Here is a 23,216-nt window from a genome sequence, read left to right as displayed (position 1 = left end):
AAACCTGGTTTTTTTGGGGGGTGAAAAACATACTCTTCTTGCTATAAAGCACAGATACACACGCAGTAAATGAACAGATAAACAACATATCCGTGGTGCTAAAATTTCATGGGAGGAGGGAGAAAACCTCTACACAGGCCCCTCGGGGGGTGATAGTGATAAGGGCGTGCTGAGGCAAACAGCAGGTTAGTCCTAGTGATCCCACGAGCTACATGCTGGTAAGTTGCCAGGCTCTACCCACCAGTCCTTCCCCTTCACGACCTCTTTCAACCCTCACAACAGCCCTCCGAGGTTCCCAGGTTACAGAGGGGCAACTGAGGCTCAGGGGTGAAACCGCCTTGCCCGGCTAGGGACCGGCAGAGTCAGGACTCAGCCCCAGCGGGGCCCGCGGGAAGGCCGAGCGCCCGGTCCTAGTTGGGCTCCATGTGGTCTGCGTTGACAGGACCGTGAGCCGCAGGCCCAGCCGTGTGCTAGAGCCGCACCACTGCACAGGCTCATGGCCCCGGGGCCCCGTGACCGCGGTGTCTTCTCTCCCCGCAGGGTGGACCCGGTGCCTCATGACGCCCCCAAGCCGCCTGGCTACACCCGCTTTGTCTGTGTGTCTGACACCCACTCGAGGACGGACCCCATCCAGATGCCCTACGGCGACGTGCTCATCCATGCCGGCGATTTCACGGAGCTGGGGCTCCCGAGCGAGGTGAAGAAGTTCAACGAGTGGCTTGGTAGGTGCTGGGTGGGAGGAGCCTTCCTCCCTGTCTGCCTGGTCCCCCTCCTCGGCCCTGTCTGCCTGGTCCCCCTCCCTGGCCTCTGTCTGCCTGGTCCCCCTCCTCGGCCCTGTCTGCCTGGTCCCCCTCCTCGGCCCTGTCTGCCTGGTCCCCCTCCTCGGCCCTGTCTGCCTGGTCCCCCTCCTCGGCCCTGTCTGCCTGGTCCCCCTCCCTGGCCTCTGTCTGCCTGTTCCCTTCTCCTGGGAAGCCTTCACTGACCTCCCAGACCAGGTCGTGTCCCTCTCACTCTCCTGTCACCCTCAGACGTCTCCTGCCCAGGCACTCATCTCAGCAGTGACTTTCCATTTGTTTGTGGGATATTTTTGGCCTGGGAGGCCCCCTCTCAAAGGACTTTTGCCCAGGTTTGCTTTTGTTCACTTGCATGTTCAGCCCCCAGGTACTCAATAAATAGTTGATGAATGAATGAATGAATGAATAAACGAGTAAGTGGCTGAATGGGTGAGTGAATGAATGACTCTCTGGGAACCATGATGCCAGGTACTTAGCGGCTCAGCCGCCCACCACCATTGAGATGGCTTCCCCAGTGAGGAGACCCCCCCCCCAGGCCTCGGCGGCCCCCAGCAGGGGCCTAGGGGACCAGATGTGGGCTCCTCCCGTGGGCAGCTGTGGGCGCAGGCAGCGGAGCGCTGTCCCATGTGATGGACGACCATGGGCGATGATTTGCAAGCACGCCTCGAGGGTTTTGTCTTGGCTTTTTCTTCCGAAATAAGGAAGGCATAAACCTGGTATGCCCCCTGGGAAAAGCCACTTGCTTGGAATCCAGGGAAATCTCACGGCAAATTTTCTCTGCCAGGGTCCCGGGGGACAGATGGATGACCCCTGGGCGGCCCTGCGCACTGGCCTGCTGTCTCAGATGCGTGGGTGTGGGGCCGGCCCACCTCCGTGTGCAGTGCCACGCGGCCGCCAGACGTCCCCGCCTCCCCAGGGACGTCCCACTGTGCAGTTGGCTGGGAGCTGCGCGAGCAGAGGGCCAGGAGCGAGGCGGGTAGCTGCAGTGAGCGAGAGGCCGGGCTTTGCCAGTCGAGACAAATATTTACAAGCAAGGCCTTCCCCTCCGCTTGGCAGGCTCGGAGCTTTAAATATTGATTTTTCAAACGGGAAATTCTAATCGAGGGCCCCCTTTGGGCAGAAACTTGTGAAGGCTGGGGTGGGAGAGGGCTCCTGCGGGCAGGCCTGCCCCAGCCTTCTCACCTGGCTGCGTCTGGGCTGTCTCCTAGGAGGGGACCTTCGCTGCGGCTGGCTTCTTATCCCCCCTGCCGTAAGGCTCAAGAGATGTGAGGCTCCACTTGACTGAGCCGAGAGTCTGAGTCCAAGGCCGATGACAGGAGTTGCTGCTGGCCGGGCACCTACTGTGCGCCAGGCCCAGCATGGGGAGCTCCTTATTGCCGCTGCCTGGTTGAGTTGTGGGAATAGCTGTTTGGGACGGGTGCTGTTTCAGTCGCTGTTTGACGATGTCCGGCCTCTGCACGGAGGTTCTCGAGGGTGGGCCTGTTCTGACCTACCCCCTGGCCCATGACGATCCCCTCGCTGCGGAGTGAGTAAGTGAACCAGATGCTGGCAGGTGCAGTGTGGGTGGCTGCCGAGTGTCGTGGGCTGTCCGCACGGGGACTGACGATGGCCCCCTCCCGGGCTGGGGGCAGCTTCTGGGGGGGGCTGACTTTGGGCTGGGCCTTGTCTCAGGATTGGGAGTCTGTGCAGGGGACGGAGCTGCTCCAGGCCTCGGGTCAGCTGAGGCCACAGCATGCCCGTGGATACTCGAGAGGAGTCATGATGTGTTGTGGCCGGAGTAAGGGGTTTGGAGGTTGTGGGGGTGACAGGCCTGGAAAGAGGGCTGGGCCTGACCGTGACTCGGAAGGTGAGAGGACACCAGGGGCTGGCAGGGCCAGCACGGCGAGATGGGCGTTTTAAGAAGCGCTCCCTACCGGCCTCTGAACAGAAGCCAGGCTGTGCGCGGGGGCAGTTGAGGAGGCCTGCTCCGTGGTTGCCCTGGCGGTTGGATCCATCTATGTGCCTGCGTTATGGTGGGCGGGAAGAGTGAACTTACAAAGGGGTCTTCCTTTCACAAAAGCTCCCTTCCCCGGGCCTCTCCGCTTCTCGGCCTTGAAGTGTTTGCAGATGTCAGTGCTTGTCACTCAAGCAGAGTGTGGGGGCTTCAGACTGAATAAGGAGCTGTTCTCCATCCTTCTTCAGCGGCAAGAAATCTGCATGGGAGTGAGAGCTGAACAGGAGCCGGTTTGTGGAAGTCTGTCTGCATCTGGCTTTGGGGCAATTTGTCTGAGCATGGTGAGGCTCACCTCTGTGGGCTGGCCCTTCAGGTCCCCAGGGCTGCGGTGGTCATGGCTGAGGGGCGGGCCGTGCGCTCCTTAGGGCCGTGTTGGTGCATCTGCGCAGGTGTGTTTCTATACGGAGCTAGTGTCTATTGAGTGTTACTATGAGCTGGGCTCTGTTCTGTGCCCTTCGTGTGCATTTTTAGATCATTTAATCCTCCTCATAACGGAACGAGGCAGGAGCTATTGTCATCCTCATTTTACAGAGGAGAAAACTGAGGCCCAGAGAAGGAAAGTGACTTGCCCAGGGCCACACAGCTAGTAAGTGGCAGAGCTGGGATTCACGCCCAGGCTGTCAGACTCCGGAGCCAAGATCCTGGCATCTCTTCTCTTGTTCTTCTCGTGGTGAATCCTCTCTGATTCAAAGGAAAGGCGTGGACTGCGCCGTTCGGGGCCAGACGTCCTGGGTCGGCTTCCTGGCCAGGTGACTGCGGCAGCCACATGGCCTCTCTGAGCCTCCACAGCCTTGTTTTCAATGGGGGTGCTTGGGCTCCCCTTGCCCTGCCGCCTCCGGAGCTGGTTCCGAGGCTCCGTCGGGATGGAGGAAATGATCAAATTTTGTATACTGTAAAGCACTGTGTAGATGTTATTATTGCCGCCGTGAACTGGCGTTGGCCAGATCAGGGCTCCCCTTGGGGTAGGGGTGGGGGTCGTGGGTTGATCCCACAGGAGGAGGGATGTTTAGGCTGGGAGGGAATATTCACTCCCAGGATGCTTCCCTGACGACTCCTATGTGTCCCACATGTCCCGGGCTCTGGGTGACAGTGGGGAGTGACGGACAGGTATGCTCAGAAGCCATCAGAGAGCCGTTAGAGTGACAGGTGTCTGTGGAGCCCTGGCCCAGGGGACGTGATGGTGACCGAGTGCCTGTTTAGCTTGGTGGTCACGGGAGGCCTCTGTGACGAGGGGACCTTGGGAAAGGCATGGAGGGTGAGAATGAAGGCATGTAGCAGGCACATTCCAGGTGGAGGGCAGGGTGGCTGCAGAAGCCCTGAGGCGGGAACAGGGAGGAAGGGAAGCGTGGAGCCAGGAGGGTTTGGGAAGGCCGGCTGGTGCCAGTTCTCACGGGTCCCTGGGCCAGCAACAGGAGTTTGGGATTGATTCTCAGTCTGAAGGGAGCTTCGGGAGGGTTTATGGAGGGGAGTGACCTTTAGAAGGGTGTTTAAAGGCCTGGATTCCAGAGTAGAGTGGAAGCAGGGAGGCCATGAGGGCAGAGGCTCTGGAAACTTCTAGGATTGATGTCTGGGTGGTGGGATTGTGAGGGATTTAAATTTTCTTCTTTATGGTTCTGTCTCTCCTTTTCCCGCTGATTTTCTACAGGGAACATGTACTATTCTGGTAGCATCGAATGAAGGCAATGCTAAAATCTCATTATTTTTAAAGAGGTGTTGGCCTCTCTAGTGTCTGGTGCACTGTGCGTCCCAGGATGGGGTGGGCAGCCCTGGCCTAAGGTCAGTCCTGGTGTCACCCAGCCCCACAGACGGTCTCCATGAGCCCCTTCCCCAGGCCAGCAGGGCCCTGCTCTCCTCGTCCCGGTTGAGAATGTCACAGGTTTGAAAGTCACAGCCAGCTTCGTCCATGCTCACTGATCTCATGGAAAGCATGGAAAATCATATTCCAGGGGCCACCTCCAGACAGACAAGAGGAGAGTTAAAAAATTAGTACAGGCCCTATTTGTAAGACGGGATCAGGCCCCAACTGGGCATGTGCGTGGCTGGGTTCATGCTGGCTAATTTGCTGCTGACACCTTACACTTGGCGCGGCTGCGAGCGGTGTCAGCGTCTTGCCCGTTTACAGGCTTCTGTCTGGTCTGTGTTCATTGAAGGGCTGGGCTGGGGGTGACAGGCCCCTCTGAACACACCTTCTTTCCCACTGGCCATTCATATCCCGAATATATTCATGAAATACAAATGCCAGCTTGGTTTGTAAATGTCCCAGCGAGCAGCTAAAACATTGCTGAGGACAGGCTTTCCCAGCTATAAGGAGTGAAAGGAAAAGCAAAATGTGCTGAAAATGGAAGAGAATGTGCGAATGTGCTGGAAGCTCCTTGCTCCTCCACAGCTAATGGCGTGATCATGGACGGGCAGCACGGCACCCCCAGACTGGTTGGCTCATAAGTCTTGTCTGTGCAGGAAGGTGGCCCTTGGAGGTTAAGAGCCCCCGCCTGGAAGTCAAGCAGACCTGTCTTCACCCCTGCTTTGGCCTCTTAGTTGCTGTGTGATGTTAGCTCCGTCATTCAACCTCTCTGTGCTTCGTCTGTAAAATGGGGAGAATTGTTTACCTACCCCACAGGGTCAGGGAGGATTGAAGAATAATGTCCCCGTATGGTGCTTCGCATATTCGGGCCACAAGGAGAAGCCCGCAGGAAGTGGCAGCTGTTATTTATTGTGAAAACCCTGCCTTCTGCCTGATCTGAGACCACCCCCCCCCACCCCGGCTCCCCCCTACAACAACAAACAGACCAGTCACCCAGCCTCAGTGCCTGCCGAGCCCGTTCCTTCTGCCGCACTGGCCGACGCCACTCGTCATCATAGAACTGGGTCCCACTCTGGGCTTCGGCTCACGGTCCATCTGGGAACGCTCTTTCTCCTCCACGAGGCAGAGTCCTTCCGGCCCCGAACATCGATCGCCTCCAGTGAGGCCTCCCCTGCCCCGGGCTGCATTGGTCCCTCCTCCCTCTGTGCACCCGAGCTCCCTGCTCAGGCCTTGGTGGTGGCCCTCCCTCATGGCAGGGAATTATCTGTGTCCTCACGTCCCCCTGTCCCCCGACTTAGACCGTCAGCCCCTGGAAGGCAGGGTCGAGCCTCGTCCCCGGTGCCAGCCAATGCTGGGCCCAGGGAAGCCCTGGACAGAGGCTGTGGCCTCGGGGTGGACAGGAGTGAGTGGCTCGCTGGCGTGCTGTGAGCTGGTCGGGTGGGACAGCAGTAAGTGGGGGCTTCGAGGAAGGCAGGGCTGTGATGCAGACCAGTGAGTGTGAGCCATGGCTGTTGCAATGCAGGACTCGGGAGGGTCTGAGACTCAGAGGTGGAGGCTGAGCTGGGGTCTCAAGGATGAAGCGAGGGGCCGAGGCCAGCAGGTGATCTGGGCCTGACCAAGGAGACCAGGTGTTCCAGGCAGATGCGTGGGCTCTCCGCTGGAGGCCAGGGGTGCTGAGGGCAGGAGGAGAGGCTGAGTGACCAGCAGCACTCACCTCCCGGGATGCCGGCTGCAGAGGCAGCAGCTGACCCCAAGGCTGACTCCACCCACATCTTCCCCAAGGCAGGAGTGCGGGCTGAGTGACGGCCATGCCCCCTAGAACTGTCAGTTCGTGAGCTGCGACTTGCAAGATGCCAGGAAGCTTGCTCCCTGGGACTGGCAGGTGCCAGGCGGGGCTCCCCTGCCTGGCCGGGAGCAGCCTGCGGCCTCGGGAGCCCCGCAGCCTCAGACCCCTGAGCTGGTCTTGTAGTGATTGCCCAGAGCTCACAGGCCGGTTTGTTCTTGGCCCTTCTCCTCTGGCCTCTCCACCTGACTGGATGCCGCCCTGTCTAACTTGGGGTCTCCTCCTCAGCTTCCACACCAGCTTCCTCTGTGGACTCTGCCTTCTCCATCTCCTCCTTTTGTGCCTTGTTCTCCTCCTGCTCCCTGAAGGTGGCTCCTCCCAGAGCCCAGCCCAGCCTGGCACCTTGGGCCTCCCAACCACCTTCTTTTCAGACTACAGTCAGACCCCCAGCTCTCACTCTCACCCAGATCTGCAGATGCCTCCATCTCTCTCTGCAGCCCGGATCTCTCTTTGAGATCTAGCTGGTATATTGTTCAGTCTTCTTAGAAGACACCTCCTCCTGGCTGTCCACCAGGATTTCAGACTCATTCTGCCCCAAACTGAACTCCCAAATCTCTGACCCATCCCCATGGGCTATGTAGTAAGGTGCAGCCCCCCAGCCTTGCATTTGAGACCCTCCCAAGCACATCGCCTGTGCTCCCTCCACATTCCCTCTGAGGCTGCTGTCAGCTGCTATTGTTATTCTGCCCCCGCCATTGTCTGTCCTGCCCCCCTTTGCCCCCTCCACTCACTTATGTCACCTGTGTAGCTGCTGTGGGCACCCGAGCAGGCCAGCCTGCCAGGGCCCCCTTCCTCCTGCAGGATCCTGTGGGCTCCTCAAGTGTGGGGACGGTGCCCGGGTCAGCGCAGGTTGTCAGAGCCCAGCCCCGCTTGTCACCCCGGGGAGCTCGGCGGCTGTTTGTTGGCTGAAGCATGGAGAGGCCTGGAAAGCACGGGCACCAGTTAATTAAGCGGCGCTCCCCTCGGCAGAGCCAGGCAGGGGCGGGAGCTGAGGGCCCGGTAATGGAGTATTTAGAAGTTATAATTAACTTTTTACTGGCGCCCTAGCATAAAACGATATATAAGACAATATAAAAGGGGTCCGAGGATTTAGTTAAATAGAGCTAGGCCTTGTAGCAAGAAAACCCTTCATTACAGTCTGTGCGGGCGGAGGGGAGAGAAGGGAAGCGGAGAGCCGGCCGAGGCGGTTTCTTCGCTGCCTCGCTCGCCACGTGCTGGGGGCCCCGGGCCACGGGGGGCCTGGCCACAGAAATGGGCTGCACTCATGCTGTCCCTTGGCCACTGCGACTCCATTCAGGAGCCGGCGGAATGGGCTCCAGGTGGGGGTGGGGGGCTTCGAGAAGGAGCTGGGGGGCGTCACCTCCCCACGCAGGAGCAGGAGGCTGCCCACAGGCGCAGAAATTGTCATTATTTGTGGGAAGCAATTTTTTCAGATGTGGCTAGAGGCTGACCACCCTTCAGCTGCTTCTCTTCACCCCACAGGCGATGGCTTCCCACCTCCGGCTGCTTCCTTCCTCCTTCCTCGCTTCCTCTGCGGGAGGCCAACCTGATGTACACAGCCGGGATGTTGGGGTATCGCTCTCCACCCCCCAGGGCCGTCCCCAGCAGCTTGTGCAAGTCCCTGCTCTCGTCTTACTCCTTCAATTTTTTTTGCCTCTGTCCTTCCCGCCTCCACACGCAAGGGGACACAGTCCTCTCGGTGTCCCTTATCTGTGTGCATGTTCTCAGGCCACACCTCACTGTCATCTCTTTATGCTCAGTGCTTGTCACACGGCTGTGGAATGGTCAGCGGTGGGCACCCCACGTTTTGTATCAGGCCCAGAGACAGTCCCTGGGCGGCCCCATCCCTGGCTTTCCAGGGCCCTCATCTTCCATGTCTGGTCCCTGCAGGACTGCTGGGGGCACGCTCCAGGGTGGGGCGGGACATCTTCTGGGCTTCCTTGGGCAGAGCCAGTTCACGCTCCTGCCCCATGCGGGCACGGGGCAGAGTGGAGGCGGGACGGAATTTTCCTGGGAATGGCCGCAGTACCTGGGGTGTAAGCAGCTCGGGCTGGGCGGGCAGGTCCGGTGTGACAGGCCGCACTGTGGCCTGTGGTCGGGACTTGCAGCCTCTTCACCAGAGCAGAGGACGGAGCCCGCGTCAGGGGTTCCTGGGGCCCACTCTGGCTCTGCCCTTCCGCAGCCCGGTGATCTCTCTTCTCCCCCACTGAGTGTCCACACCTGTAAGACGTGACATGTGGACCGTGTGCTAACTAAGCCCCTCCTAGTGCTCCTGCTGGGCCCCTCCTGGTCCACACCCCTCATGGCCTCAGGGCCTGGGCATGGGTTAGGGTAGTGTCCCCCTCTCTGGCCGGTATGTGACTGCTGGAGGACAGGGGAGGGGCCTACAGTCATCCCAGGCAACACGTATCTTGGGGTGAAGGGGTGCTCTGTTCACTGGCTTGAACGAAATGGCTCTGTTCACTGTCGGAGGTTTGGTGATGACCAATGCAGGTGTGGGCCCTGCCCGGGGGGCCCGAGGGTGAATGCAGAGTCTGGCAATTAACCATTAAACAAAGGCAATAGACAGGATCATTTGAGGTGATTGGATCAATGAATCAGATCAACGCACGGGACTAGGTGGTTGTGCTGAGAGTGGGAGGTTTCTTGACATAGGTGGCCTAGATTCCCTCCGAGAGGGTCCTGAGCTGGGAAGGACACAGCCCTGAATTGCCTGGTGTGCAGCCGGAGGCCTGCAGGGTTGAGCCCAGTGGTGGCGGAGGCCAGGGAGGGAGGCCCAGGTCTGCTGACCGGCGGGGCCCAGCGGCTGGGGCGAGGATGTGGATTTTATTCTGAGTGTTAAAGAGGCCACTGGGGGTGTCGGCAGAGGAGTGGCATGGCCTGATTCAGTGTTTGGAAGGACCCCTTTGGCTGCTGGGTGGAGCATGGCTGCAGCAGACAGGGGAGGACGCCAGGCCACCAGGAGAGGCTGGTGCAGGCGCCAGTGAGAGCCGAGGGAAGCTGGGACTGGACCTGGAGGCGGCCAAGGGGACTGAGAGCAGTGCCAGGGTTCAGCCATAGTTTGGAGTGAAATGAACGGGACTTGCTGATGGGAGCTGTGGGGTGGAGGGGGAGGGCGGTTATTGATCTACAGAGCCCAGCAGGCCTGGCAGGGGGAGGGCATTCAACAAGTATTTGTTAAGGAAATGAGAAAAGCAAAGAAAAATTTTATGATGTGGTCACGTCAATCAAAATATCCAACCAAGGGGCCGGCCCGGTGGCGCAGCGGTTAAGTGTGCACGTTCTGCTTCAGCGGCCTGGGGTTCGCCGGTTCAGATCCCGGGTGAGGACATGGCACCGCTTGGCAAGCCATGCTGTGGTAGGCATCCCACATATAAAGTAGAGGAAGATGGGCATGGATGTTAGCTCAGGGCCGGTCTTCCTCAGCAAAAAAGAGGGGGATTGGCAGCAGTTAGCTCAGGGCTAATCTTCCTCAAAAAAAAAAAAAATCCAACCAAGAGGTGATAGTCATCTTCACTGAATGTGTCCAGTAGACCCAAGATGGATGCCGGTTCCTTGGCTCATTCGTTGGATGCAATGGCCTGCTTCAGATGTTTTCAGAAACACGTTATTCTCACAAAGATTCAAGATTGAATCTTTCGTACAAAAGTTTCTTTGACTCTGGCCCTCGTGTCGTTTCTGGTACTCTGCTCAGAAGCTGGTTGTGTCCAGGGACCTTGGTTGTGGGTAGTCACAATGGCCAGCGTGACTGATGAACAAGTGGTTGCCTAGAGAAAGCGAGAGTGATGCTCGGATAAAAAAAGGAATGTGGAGGACAGCAGAGGTTAGGTTCATGGGAAAAATTAATTTTCTATATCCTTCATCACAAAAAAGTCTTCACAAAGTCAAAGTGTGTTTTAGGGGCTAAAAGGGAGAAAATTAACTTCTAATAAAGATGAAAAAATCTAGAATTCCGAGTTGTAGTCAAAGCGATTTTGGCCAGCAGTAATTACAGTATTTTCACGGTAACGTATAAACCCCTTGAAAGGTGTGCTTACATGCTAATTATCTATTTACAACGAAATGGCTTTGAACATGAAATGAGACCAGTGGGGGTGTGTGTGTGTGTGTGTGTGTGTGTGTGTGTGTGTATTTCAAACATGTTTGCAGTGGTGTTTCTTTTTTTTTTTCTTAAAGACCATCGTCCTAAAAATCTGCCTTAAATTAAAAACAAAATTGTTTTTTATGTTTAAACAGGGTAGAGATGCATTTCTCTGGGAGCTTGGGGCCCCCTGAAAGTTCTTCTTTGGTTTTATTTTGTTATTTGTTTGGATGTTTTGCTTGCTTCTTTGTATCCCGCCTTACGCCAAAGGATTAGAGATGGTTTATAAAAACAAAAAGAATAGTCAAATGGTAGAGTGGTGATGATAAATTAAAAGCTAGGATTGAAAAACTCCGGGAAATCAGAACAGCTCAGAGGGAGGGCCTAGAGTATCAACACCAGGACTCTGTGGGCCCTGTGAGCTGGAAACTGGAGTCTGAGCTTCCTGGGGGCCAAAGGGAAAAAGGGATATTTATTTGGCATGTGGCTCTGATCACTGGGAAGAGGAAATGTGTCGGCCTTTCTCACTGGCCCATCCTCTGTGACGTGCTTGGGCTCCATCTTGTTCAGCTGTCAGTACGTTGAGGCTCAGCCCTGAGCCCCAGTCAATTCGGAGGACCTTGGTAAAGATTTTCCTACTTGAGTATAACAATGCCTATTTGTTTAGTGTTTCCTAGTATGTAAAACACGTCCGTTTCTGTCATTCACTTTGTGCTGTCTCCCCGTCTCTGCCTTCTTTTAGATTGATTGAAGTTTCTTTTTTTCCCCTCTGCTGGTTTGGAAACTCTACATTCTTTTTCCATTTGTTTAGTGGTTATTCATAAAATTTTAATATGCATATCTGACTTAACTCAGTCTCAAATTAATCAGCACCTCCATTCTCCCCGAGGGTCCCTGGCATGCACCCACCTGCTCCCGTCTTGCCGCTGTCTTATGCATCTCTGCTGGCTGGTGTCTCACTTCTAGCTGGTTTTTGACCCTGCCCTGAAGTAGTCATCGTCATCTTGATTTGCTTTCTGGTTCCCATTCAATTCTTTACTCAGCGGATGTTTGCTGAGCACTTTTTACCTGCGGGCCATGATTCTGGGCACAGGGCATGCAGCAGTGAACAAGTGGAAGACAGGCCACGGATGAACAGAGCTGTAGCACGGGGGGCTCGGGATAAGGGGACATGGCGGGACCCTCTGATGAGGAGATGTTGGAGCAGAGACCTGAGTGGAGGAAGCCAGCTGTGCCCATGTTTGGGGAGGGCATTCTGGGCAGAGGCAGCAGCTCTGAGTCAGGGGTATTGATGGCACATGTGAGGACCAGCAAGGAGGCACGTGGCTAGAGTGCCACAGAGGGCCCGAGGGGGCGAGTGGGAGAAGCAGAGGCGGGATGGGGGGTGGGAACCAAGTAGGGGGAAGTTGAGTGGCTGCATGTAGGAAGTGGCACTTGAGGGGGACTTTGCAATTTGGGCAGTGTTTGGACAAGTGAAGGGTGGGTGCAGGCCTTCCAGCTGGAAGGGGCAGGCTAACCAAGGGTCTGAGGCGCAAGCTCCTCCTTGCCATTGGTTTTCAATCATTCACTCATTCAACAAACATTTATTGATTGCCTGCCTTGTTCCAGACTCTGTGCTGGATGCTGAAGATACAGGAGTCTGCAAAACTAGCCAGATTCCTACTCAACAGACTTATAAACGAGGAAACACCGTGACATGATGGAGACAGAACAGGGTGAAATGGTAGCCTGTGATAAAGCGGGAGCCATGTGCGTTTAACTCACAGCTCACCTGCCTCCCAGGGGACTGACCTGCCCTGGGTCTCAGGTTCCTCGTCCGTACTGTGGGGATGATGCGTTCCTCCCGGGCCGATGGTTGTGTGGAGGAGAGACAATGGGTTGAAAACAGCATGAGCTCTGAGGTTTTGCTGAGTTTCCCCCCACGAGCCTCCTCTTCGCCCTGAAGCGCATCTTCCCCCATTGGCTCTCGTGTGAGGCGATGGAACCCTCGGCGGAAATTGTTGGTTGGTAGAGAAATAGCTGGTTGGTCATTCACGAGTTGGGGGAAGTAAGATTTTCTTTTCTTGTGCTTCTTTTCTTTTTTTCTACAAACATGGAGAGATGTGTTTGGATATGAAATAAGCCTGTGGGTTTTTTAAAATGTCATTTTCATGCTGGACTTTATTCCAAAACAGGAATACTCGATAAGCCAGAAAATCCTGGCCAGCGCAGAATTGTGCACGCAAGCTCCTGAAATGTTGGGAAGATTCCACCATTTCCCTGTCCACACCAGCTTCCCGCCCCTGCCTCCCATACCTGGACTCAGCATAGACTTTGTCAGAAGCTTCCTGACTGTTTTGGAGTTTGGGTTCACCACTTAGAGGGGTGCGGAAACCGCCCTGTCCGGCTGTCCTTGTCTGTGCAGATCTGCCCCTTCTCATGGGGTATCTCCCCACCTGGTCTCTCAATCCTCACAGCCAGTCCTCTTCAGACTTCACGTGCATGAGAATCCCCTCGGTGTGTTGGGGGGTGTCTCATTAAAAGACAGATCCCAATTCAGCACGTCTGGGGTGGACCAGAGAGTCTGCATTTCCAACAGGTTCCCAGGCAACGAGTAGCAAGACCTTAGACCAGCGCTGTCTGAAAGAACTTTTGAGAAGATGGAGATGCTCTAGCCTGTGCTGTCTGATATGGTAGCCACTTACCTCTTATGGGTATTGCGCTCTTGAAATGTGACTAATGCGGCCAAGAAACTGAGTTTTGTATTTTATTCCATTGTAATTAATTTGAAATTAAATAGCCACAGTGGGTTAATGGCTGCTGTATGGGACAATGCAGCCAGACAACTCCTTATGGTGTCTGCTGTTACTGTCTTTACAGATGAAGAAACTGAGACAGGGAGATGAAGAGCTTGCCCAAGATCGTACAGCAAATAAAAGTGGAATCAGGATTCTAACCCAAGCTCTATGATCTTTTAAAAATTTTTATTATTTTTGTAGTACCGCAGGTGATGATTTTATGGGGGAACATCCCTTTGTGTATCCAGAAAATCCCAGCCCTTTCTAGTTAGCAAATTCCTCCTTTCCAGGATGATTTTGATATTCACGATCAGGAGTAACTTTATAGCAGCCGGGCCAACTAAACAAGGCCAGGCTTAAGTTGCTGACAAGATATGAGGGCTTCCCACATCCTCCATTTCATATGTGAAAAACATGTTTTGCTACAAAGCCTGGTATCCAAGTCGCACAGAGACTTCACGAGAATAATGACTTCCGATGGACAGCACTTCACAATTTAAAGGTGCTTTCTTGTTGTCCACTTCTCCCTCGCAACAAGCAGCCTGGATCCTGAGTAATGTTGTCCCCACTTTACAGATAAGGAGATCGACACCTAGTGCAAGGCTGTGATTTCCGGGCTCTCAGATGTTACCTTCCCAGAGAGGCCTTCCCTGACTGCCCTGGATCGATCAGCTCCCCCACTCCGATGCTCCCTGTCCCGCTCACCCAGTTTTATTTGTTCCATAGCTGTTATCCCCACCGGACCTGGTACTTATCTGTTTCTTCCTTTATTGCCAATATCTCACGAAGGTCGGCTTCTTGAAGGCAGGGATCTTGTCTGTCTTGTGCACCGCTGCATCTTCAGCACTACGGACAGCACCCGTAGGCACGCCATATTTATTTATTATTTATAAATTAAATTAAATTCCTGAAGTGAGAGAGGGGCCAGTGGAAAGGATGCAGACTTGGGAGCAGTTGGACCCCGTCTCCGCCCTGCCTGGCCACATGCCTGCTGGGCAGCCTTGAGAAATTCAACACCCTCTTGTGTCTCAGTGTATCATTTACAAAGTGGGGGTAACACACTTTCTCTGTGGAGCTGTTTGAGGATTGAATGACACTGTGGTTGGGACCCTGTTTAAGATACCTCGGGTTTGGATCCTGACTCCATTCTTCCCAGCCATTGGGCCTTGGGCATGTTATGTCTTCTCTCTGAGCCTCAGTTTTCTCATCTGTAAAAGGGGGCTGATACTGGAAGGGCTCAGCGAGCCAGGGGGTGATCTGGGCTCAGCAGAGGGCCTGGCATGGGATCAGCACACAATCAATGCAGCCTTGTTTTCGTTGTGGTCATTCTATGGGTGCGGTGCAGTGCCCCAGCGCAGAGCCGGTGCTCAGCGGATGGCAGCTTTAATTCCTATTATTAGTATCTTCCAAGGGTGCCTTCCTCTTTTTTTAATCAGATATTTAAAAGTTAAGACTTAGTTCTTTGAAATTTGTGTTAAAGAAACGAGATTTAAAAAAGTGTATAGGTTTGTTTCTTTGATTTCTCTTAAGAAGAAGAAGGATTTCACACCTTTTGGAGTGTGCACAATGCAAATGAAGATCTGAGAGCTCGCGGAAGGCCGTTTGGAGCTAATTCTGGGCTGGTTTGACAGCCACGACACTGACGGGGAAGCATTGAGCTGACAAAGTGGGGCTTTCTTTGATAGCGTCCCAACCTTTCAAAACAGTCACTGCCCAGACTAACATTTGTCATATTGGTGTTTGAAAGAACTTTTTTGTTCATTGCTCCAACTGTGCCCCCTCCTGCCTTGGCCCCCTTCGTTGGCTCCCTGCTGTGTCCTGGGTGAAGCCCAGACCTTTGCCTGGCAGTCAAGGCCCCTCAGGTGTGACCCCAACTGTCCCTCCCAGGCCTGCGCTTGCTTGCCTGCTCGCTGGCCTGGGCTTCTAGGCAGTTGCCAAATACCTTGCAGGTGGATTTTCCCACCTCTGTGCCTTTGTGCGTGGGGGGTGCTCTTCCTGGATGCCCTTCCCTGCCTTGCCTGCCTGAGGTGCTGCTATTCAGCCGTGACACCTATGTCTATGGTGATCCTCTTTTTCAATTTTATTGAGGTCATAATAGTTTGTAACAGTGTGGAATTTCGTTGTACGTTATTATTTGTCAGTCACCATATACATGTGCCCCGTTACCCCTTATGCCCCACACCCCAGCCCCCTTCCCCTCTGCTAACCTCCAATCTGTTCTCTTTGTCCATGTGTTTGTTTATATGGTGATCCTCTTTTATCCACTTTTTTGGAGTCCCTCCCTTACTCCTGGTCAGATAAAGGAGAACTCACTGCTGTTTATGATTCCCTGTGACTCAGAACCACTCCAACTACAGATCCCAAATTGCTTGCGTGTGTCTTTCTCACACTAGACAGCAGAGAAGGGGCCGTGTTGAGACCTCTCTGTTTCAGCTCCCGGCACAGGGCCCAGCGCTTATTAGGGCTGAGGGAAATGACTGTGGAATGAATAAACAGGGGGCAAGATGATTTCACTTTAGTGTATCTTAACATCCCAAATGTTTATTTAGCTTTAAAACACTTGGTTTTACTAAGAAAAGTCTTAAAAATAAGAACCTTTAGTTTTAATCATTTTCAAATACTTATTTCAGCTGCTACTGCAAAGAACATTGCTTAGGGCCAATTTCCCCCTTTTTAGATGGATTGTCTGTAGCCAGAAGGCACCTGCGAAACCTTTTGAGAAAATGTTTGTTCAGTAACATGAGGGCCAAGTGTCTGGCCTTGTAGTCATGCCTTTCATCTAGTGCTGTCAAAGCCCGGGTGAAATCATGCTGGAATTTTCTAGTAAGGTGGGGAGCAGGTGTAGGCTTCCTGGCCTGAGGCTTCTCAGGTAGGACTTTTTGATGAAGGAGGGTGAGGGGGCCAAGACTCTAGATGGCCACCTAGTCCCTGTCCACCTCTAAACCTCAATGACTTCTAAAACTCTAGAATTGTTTGCTTCCAAGATTAGAATGATTGGCGTCTGGGGTTCTAAGATTCTGAAAATAGCATTTCTCGGACTCTAAAAGCCCCAAGAACCTACTGTTCTACCTGCTCACGCTTCTAGTTGTCGAGGATTCAGGTCCTCAGTTCTCTTCTTCTAAGGTTCTGTTTTAAAAAAATTGTGGTTAAATATACGTAACGTTTACCATTTTAACCTTTTCACGCGTACAGTTCACTGGCATTAAGTACATTCACACGGTGCGACCGTTGCCACCATCCGTCTCCAGAACTCTTTGCATCTTGCAAAACTGAAACTCCGTACCTATCGAACACCAACTCCTCGTTCTCCCCCCAGCCCCTGGCAACCACCATTCTACTTTTGGTCTATAAATTTGACTACTCTAGGGACCTCATATAAGTATTTGTTCTTTTGTGACTGGCTTATTTCACTTAGCATAATGTCCTCAAGGTTCATCCATGTTGTAGCATGTGTCAGAATTTGCTTCCTTTTTAAGGCTGAATTCTATTCCATTGTATAGACAGACCACATTGTGTTTATCCACTCATCCGTTGATGGCCACTTGAGTTGCGTCCACCTTTTGGCTCTTTCGAATGATGGTGCTATGAATGTGAGTGTACAAATACGTGTTTGAGTCCCTGCTTTCAGTTCTTCAGGGTATATATCCAGAAGTGGGATTGCGGGGTCATGTGCTTGTTCTATTTTTAATATTCTGAGGAATTGCCATACTGTTTTCCACAGTGGCTGTACCATTTTACATTCCCACCGACAGTGCACAAGGGTTCCCATTTCTCCACATCCTCATCAACACTTGTTATTTTCTGGTTTTTTGATAGTAACTCTTCTAATGAGGTGGTATCTTGTTGTGTTTTGATTTGCATTTCCCTAATGATGAGTGATGTTGACCATCTTCATGTGCTTATTGGCCATTTGTATATCTTCTTTGAAGAAATGTCTATTCAAGTCCTTTGCCCATTTTTTAATTGGGTGTTTTGTCTTTTTGCTGTTAAGTTGCAGAGTTCTTTCTATATTCTGGGTGTTAACCCCTTAGGACAAATAGTTGCAAATATCTTTTCACATCCTGTGAGTTGCCTTTCACTCTATTGCTGATGTCCTTTGACGTACAGAAGTTTTTAATTTTGATATGCTTTTTCTTTCGTTGCTTGTGCCTTTTGGTGTCATATCCAAGAAATCATTGCCAAATGCAGTGTCATGAAGCTTTCCCCACATGTTTTCTCCTAAGAGTTTTATAGTTTTAGCTCTTGCCTTTAGGTCTTTGTTCCATTTTGAGTTAATTTTCATGTATGGTTTTAGGTAAGGGTCCAACTTCATTCTTTGGCATATGGATGTCCACTTTTCCCACCACCATTTGGCTTTGTTTCTGAGCTCTCTGTTCTACTCCATTGATCTGTGTGTCTGTCTTCGTGCCAGTACCACACTGTTTTCATTCCTGTAGTCAGTTTGGAAATCAGGAAGTGTGTGACCTCCAATTTTGTTTTTCTTTTTCAAGACTATTTTGGCTATTCAGGGTCCCTTGAGATTCCATATTAATTCTAGGATGGATTTCCTGTTTCTGAAAGAAACGTCATTGGGATTTTGGGAGGAATTCCATGGAATCTGTAGATTGTTTTGGGTAATATTGACATCCTAACAATATGAGGTCTTGCAGTCCGTGAACACAGGGTGTCTTTCTGTTTATTGGTGTCTTTAATCTTTTCAGCAAATGTTTTGTAGTTTTCAATATACAGATCTTTCACCTCCTTGGTCGAGTTTATTCCTTAGTATTTTATTCTTTTTAACGCTATTGCAAATGAGAGTATTTTCTTAAGATCCTTTTCAGGTAGTTTATTGTTAGCGTGTAGCAACTCAACTCATTGTTTTGCTCATTGTTTTTGTATCCTGCACCTTTGCCAAATGCGTTTAATTTGTTCTCACATCTGTATTGCTTTTTAAAATGGCCTTTAAAGGCTTGTTCACAGCGGCCATGAGATCTTCTCCAAAATATTGTGTTGTTTAAAATAGTCATTGAGAGCTCCTCGTAACAGAGGAGACTTTGTAAGGACTCAAGTACATGACAACATTCTTTTTCTTTTTTTTGAGGAATGTTTAATGCAAAAACTCTGGCATACGTACTATGTCTTGGTGGTTGTGACAGGGCGAGAAATCATGGGCTTCAGCTACAGATGGGGGTTCAGATTCCCCCTTTTCTGCCTCTCAGTGGTGTGGTTATTAACCTCACTGAGCTCCAACTTCTTCATCTGCCGTACACCGCCTGTTTGGTGGGACTATTGTAAGGTTAGAGATAGAGCATGAGGGAGCCCATCTCAGACTCTCAACAGGTGACACCTGTGATGTCATGAAGGGCTGCCTGACCTGCCCAGGTGAGGAGCTGCTTGCCCAAATCGCCTGCCTTCAAATCTGGTTGGCAGAGTATGCCAGCACTTAGACCCCCAGGACCTCAGGAATCAGCCAGTCCTGGCTTTCTGCCTGTTCTGTCTTTCCATCGCTCTTACGGTGACCCAGTTGGATTTGGTTCTCGGTTTTGAGCAACAGGCGGGGCAAGTGAGAGGTCAAGTGGCCCTGGACAGAGTCAGGAAGTGGACGAGCTGGCTTCCCCAGGCCTTCTTTTTATTTCATGAAAATTTTGTTTGCGTTAAGGCAATCCACGTAAACACTAAGTCACAACATGCTACAAGGCTTCTGAGGAAGCCAGCAGTCCCCCCACTCCCTCCCCGGTCCTGATTCCCATTCCCAGGGAAACTCTCATTGTTGATGCTCTTATTTCCACGATGTCTCTAAGGAACAACCTTGTGTTGCTATTTTTTGATTTCTCCACTTTAGATTTTACTTGTTAATTTCTTACAATGAAAAATGAAGATGCAGAGCACTGGACCCTCCACCGTATGCGCACATCTCTCCTCCTATCCCTTTCGATAGCTCTAGCACGGTTTTTGGTTAAATATTCATTCTACAACGTACTCTTTTTCCTAAAGTAGTTAATTGTTTTGTTTGTTTGCTTGTTTTTCTATGTACCCGTTCTGGTTCATCCTCAAGTCTCCTGCAGAGCTTTAAATGCCCCTCAGCAGTGTGGTGAGCCATGCCAGGCCATCTGTGGCTGATTTTTCTCGTACCTCCTGGAGCCTCTGACCCCTGCCCCGTCTGGACTGGTTGACCTCCAGGCCTGCATTCAGTTGTCATCCTGGGACCTCCCTTCACCATCTTCTCCCTTTGCCTCTCTCCTGTCTTGGAGCCCCTGGTTCTGGAATCCCATGGCTTCCTTTTTCTTGGTTTACTCCCTCATTTTGGTGGAACACACCCTGTGGTATCTTTCTGAGAAAGAATGCACTAGAGATAAACCTTTGGCAAAGTTCCATGTCAGAAAAAGTCTTTATTCTGTCCTCAGTCTTAACTGATAGTTTGTCTGGGTATAGAATTTTGGGTTGCAAATCATTTTCCCTCAGAATTTGGAAGGAATTGCTCCATTTTCTTTTAGCGTCCAGTATCAGGATGGAAAATTCCATTGTTGTTCAGATAGCTCATCCTTTGTGTATGACCTGCCATCTTTCTGGACAGCACGCCTCAGGTCTGGGCTTCATTTCCTTCATTGTTGTGGGCATTCAGGTAACCCTTTTACTGGAGCAAATGTTGTCCTTTAATCCTGGGACTTTCTCTCATATAGTTTTTTTCAAAATTTTCTTCTCTTTATTCTCCGACTTTTTTTTCTGTGACTTGTGGTTCTCAGATGTTGAACCTCTGCTTTTGTATCTTTCCTTGCCTGCTGCCTACCCCACGGTCTTTTTGCTTTAGTCTGTGGGAGGTCTTCTCCACTCCATCTTCCTGCTCTTTAACCAAATTTCTAAAATTCTGCCATGTTTTAATTTCTTTTGTTAAGAGCCCTCTGCTAGAATTTCTTGGGTGCAATATCTTCTATTATCTCACCAAAGGTGTTAATTATATATTAATTTTTTTCCCTGCGTCAGCCCCATTTCCTCTGATTTCCTTTCTTTTCCTTCTTTTGACCTCTGATACTGTTTTCAGCTGAGAGGTTTTTCTGAGGTCTGATGATCCTGTATGTTTGTGCGTAAGAACTGGACATCTGGAAGCCACTGGTAGCTGTGTGTGTGTGTGTGTGTGTGTTGGCAGGGGCAGGGATGGGAGTGTGTGTGTGTGTGTGTGTGTGTGTTGGCAGGGGCGGGGGTGGGAGACGTACTGTGACGAGGACCTGGCCATCTCTTTGGGGAGCCCCCGTAGCGATATCTGTCGGTTTCCCCTCCTGGACCTGTCTTTCTCCGCAGAGAGGAGGTCCCAGTTTCTGAGTCTGGCTTCAGGATTTTTGAGCTGAGAGAGGAAGGGGCTTGGGTCTCCAGAGTCACTGTCTCTGTGCTTTCACTTTATCCTCCTGCTGTTCAGCCCTCGGCCTCACCGGGCATTCTCCCTCTGGCCTGATGGTCCCTAAACAGGGCTCTGGGGAGCCGTTATTTTCCCTCGAGAGTAGTACCCCTTGCTGCGCAGACTGAGGGGTGAAGAGCATGGTGATGGGTATGATGGGAGTGGAGCTGGGCCTACCTGCTCCTATAGGTCATAGGTCAGACCACCCGCCTGGGCCTGGGTCCCCAAGCTACCTGGGGCTCTGGCCACAGCTCGCTTTGCTTCTTGTGGCTCCCCGCTCCCCTAACCCCCTCCCAGGACTTTGGTTTCAGTTGCCTCTGCTCAGCTAAGCCAGTCCACTCATCTGTCTCCTTCCTGTGTCCCAACCTCTGTCCTTGGACACTTACCCCTTTTTATTCCTTACTGTCGATTTCATGGGATGTCAGCAGCAATCAGACAAACCTGGGCGTTCAAAATGCCTCGTCCTGTGTAAGCACCCTTTTGGTCTTGCTGTCTGACCCTATTGACCCCCACCTTGGGGTACCTCCACCCTGGCACCACCTGGAGGGTCTCAGAAGGCTGAAAGGGCTCTCAGAGGTCAGGACCTCCAGGTCACCTCCTCATGGAACAGATGGGGAAACTGAGGCCTGAGGAGGGGAAGGCAGAGCAGAGGCTGAACTCGGGCCTCCTGACCTCCAGTCCAGGGCTCTTGCTGCAGCCTCACGTGCCAGCCCTGCGCCCTGGGCCTTGTGCCCGTAGACTCTTGACATCTGCTGGGTGAATGAAAGCCACCACAGTTTGGGGGCTTCTGCCTGATGGGCTGGTCCACGTCTTCACGATCATCATTCCCATTCGCAGTAAATAGCTTAGCCTTCCAGAACGTTCTGTTACCGACTGCCCGGGAGACCTTTGGTGAGTCATTGGCCTCTCTGACCCTCGTCTTCTGTCCTAAGTGGGTGATAAACCCTGTGGATTCAATGAATGTGTGTGAACAACTACACTGTACCCAGCCCTGTGCTGGGTCGAAGAGGATTCGAGCGGGTCCCCACCCGGAAGGAGCACCCAGGCTGGTGGGGAAGGAGATGACCAGCCGACAGCAAGAGCACAGGCCACGCAGGGCTGGGAGCCCTGAGTGTTGGGGAGCATCTGTCCCCCTGCTAGGTCTGGGGAAAGAGGATGCTCATGGAAGTCCTCTGGAGCCACCTGATGAAGGTGGGATGAACTGGAGTTGCCTCAGAAAGAAGGGCAGGAAGGGGGTCCCAGGCAGGTGGAACAGCATGAGCGGATGTCAGGAGGCCTTAACAGCCCAGAGGGGTGCATGGTCGTGGCGGGTGGTGAGAGGGGAGGTGGGCACCAACGGGGCCTGGCCTGGAGGGGGCGCCGTGGCCCCCAAGTTCTGGATGTGCGTTCCGTCCATGGTTACCAGCCTGGCTCCTCTTCGGGGCCACCGAGAGCTTCGAGGAACGTCTGTGGGCATGTTTGTCTGCCAGGCTGAGACTTCCTGGGAGGCTCCCACGGAATCCTTCTGGCTCCCGGCAGCCTTATTTGGGAGGAAGAGCGCAGACACCTTCCGGCCGTCCCTTTCAGCCTGAAATAAGCATTTAGGGATGATTAGGACTGAATGTTCCTGTTTTTAAAACATTTCCCAAGAAAAACAAATGTTTGAAAGTTAAACATTTTGGCTATTAGGATGGAACAGAAGAAAAATTGCATTTGCCTTTTAAATATGGGCACCGATGTTGAGCTGTGAATCCAGAACTTCCCACGCGGGACCCGCGCGGCCGGGCGAGGCTGGGCGGCGGGCGGCCTGCAGCTCCGTGGAGGGTCTGCTGCCCCAGGATGTGTCTGTCCCACACCCAGCAGGCGGCCTGGACGCCGATGAGCTGCTGTGTGACCTCAGGCAGGTGACCTGACTTTCCTACGCCTCTTTTCTCATCTCCGTCTTCCCAGCGAGCATCTCTGCACTGCACAGCAGACACAGCATCGAATCCTGCTGGTGGCTGGAAAGGCACGCTGGTGGCTGCCGTCCAGGTTGTGTTATGATGCCTTCAACTTTCTGTGCTCTGATGCTGTGACCTCTTGGGGGCTTGCTGACCCTGCAGGGACTGCCCGCCCCCGCCTCCCCACCCCCGCGGTTAACCGAGTCTAGAGATGGTAAAGGACTCACCTTTCATGTGCAAACCGACCCATCCAGAGCCCCCTCCTGTGCAGGGCTCTCAACTCCTTCCACTGTCTCCCTGCCCTCGTCACCCCAGGGCCAGGGAGCAGACAACCAGGGACAGCCCCCGGGCCCCGGAGCCCACCTGAATGACACACACTGCCCGGGCCTAAGCCTGCTTACCTAGCCTGGCTGTCCGTTCCTTAGAAACAACACAAACAAGGGCTCCTGTCCGGGTTTCCCTTCACGCCCTCTGCCTCCTGACCAGCCTGGCTCCCCATGTGGCCCCATGGGCCTCCTGTTTCTGGGGATCTGTGCACGTGAACTTCCTCCTCGTGATGTCATGTCCGTGTCTGCATGTCTTACCATGCCCGATTCGAACAAATCCCAGTGCAGGTACAAGGCGTGTCTTCTCTGGTCT

The 23,216-nt window shown here is 52.7% G+C and overlaps 1 protein-coding gene across 2 annotated transcripts in view; it reads left to right on the top strand.

Moving 5' to 3' along the window:
• MPPED1 (metallophosphoesterase domain containing 1) overlaps nt 1–23,216 on the top strand; it is a 79,475-nt gene that overhangs the window by 21,963 nt on the left and 34,296 nt on the right. For both annotated transcript variants that reach the window (XM_070506758.1, XM_044778184.2), the window contains exon 3: nt 541–722. In XM_070506758.1, coding sequence (XP_070362859.1) covers nt 541–722 — 182 coding nt within the window. The remainder of the gene's footprint in view (nt 1–540; nt 723–23,216) is intronic.

This window comes from Equus asinus, chromosome 4, assembly GCF_041296235.1.
Source record: "Equus asinus isolate D_3611 breed Donkey chromosome 4, EquAss-T2T_v2, whole genome shotgun sequence".
In the NCBI taxonomy this organism is placed as follows: domain Eukaryota; kingdom Metazoa; phylum Chordata; class Mammalia; order Perissodactyla; family Equidae; genus Equus; species Equus asinus.
This window is presented reverse-complemented; position numbering and strand designations above follow the sequence as displayed.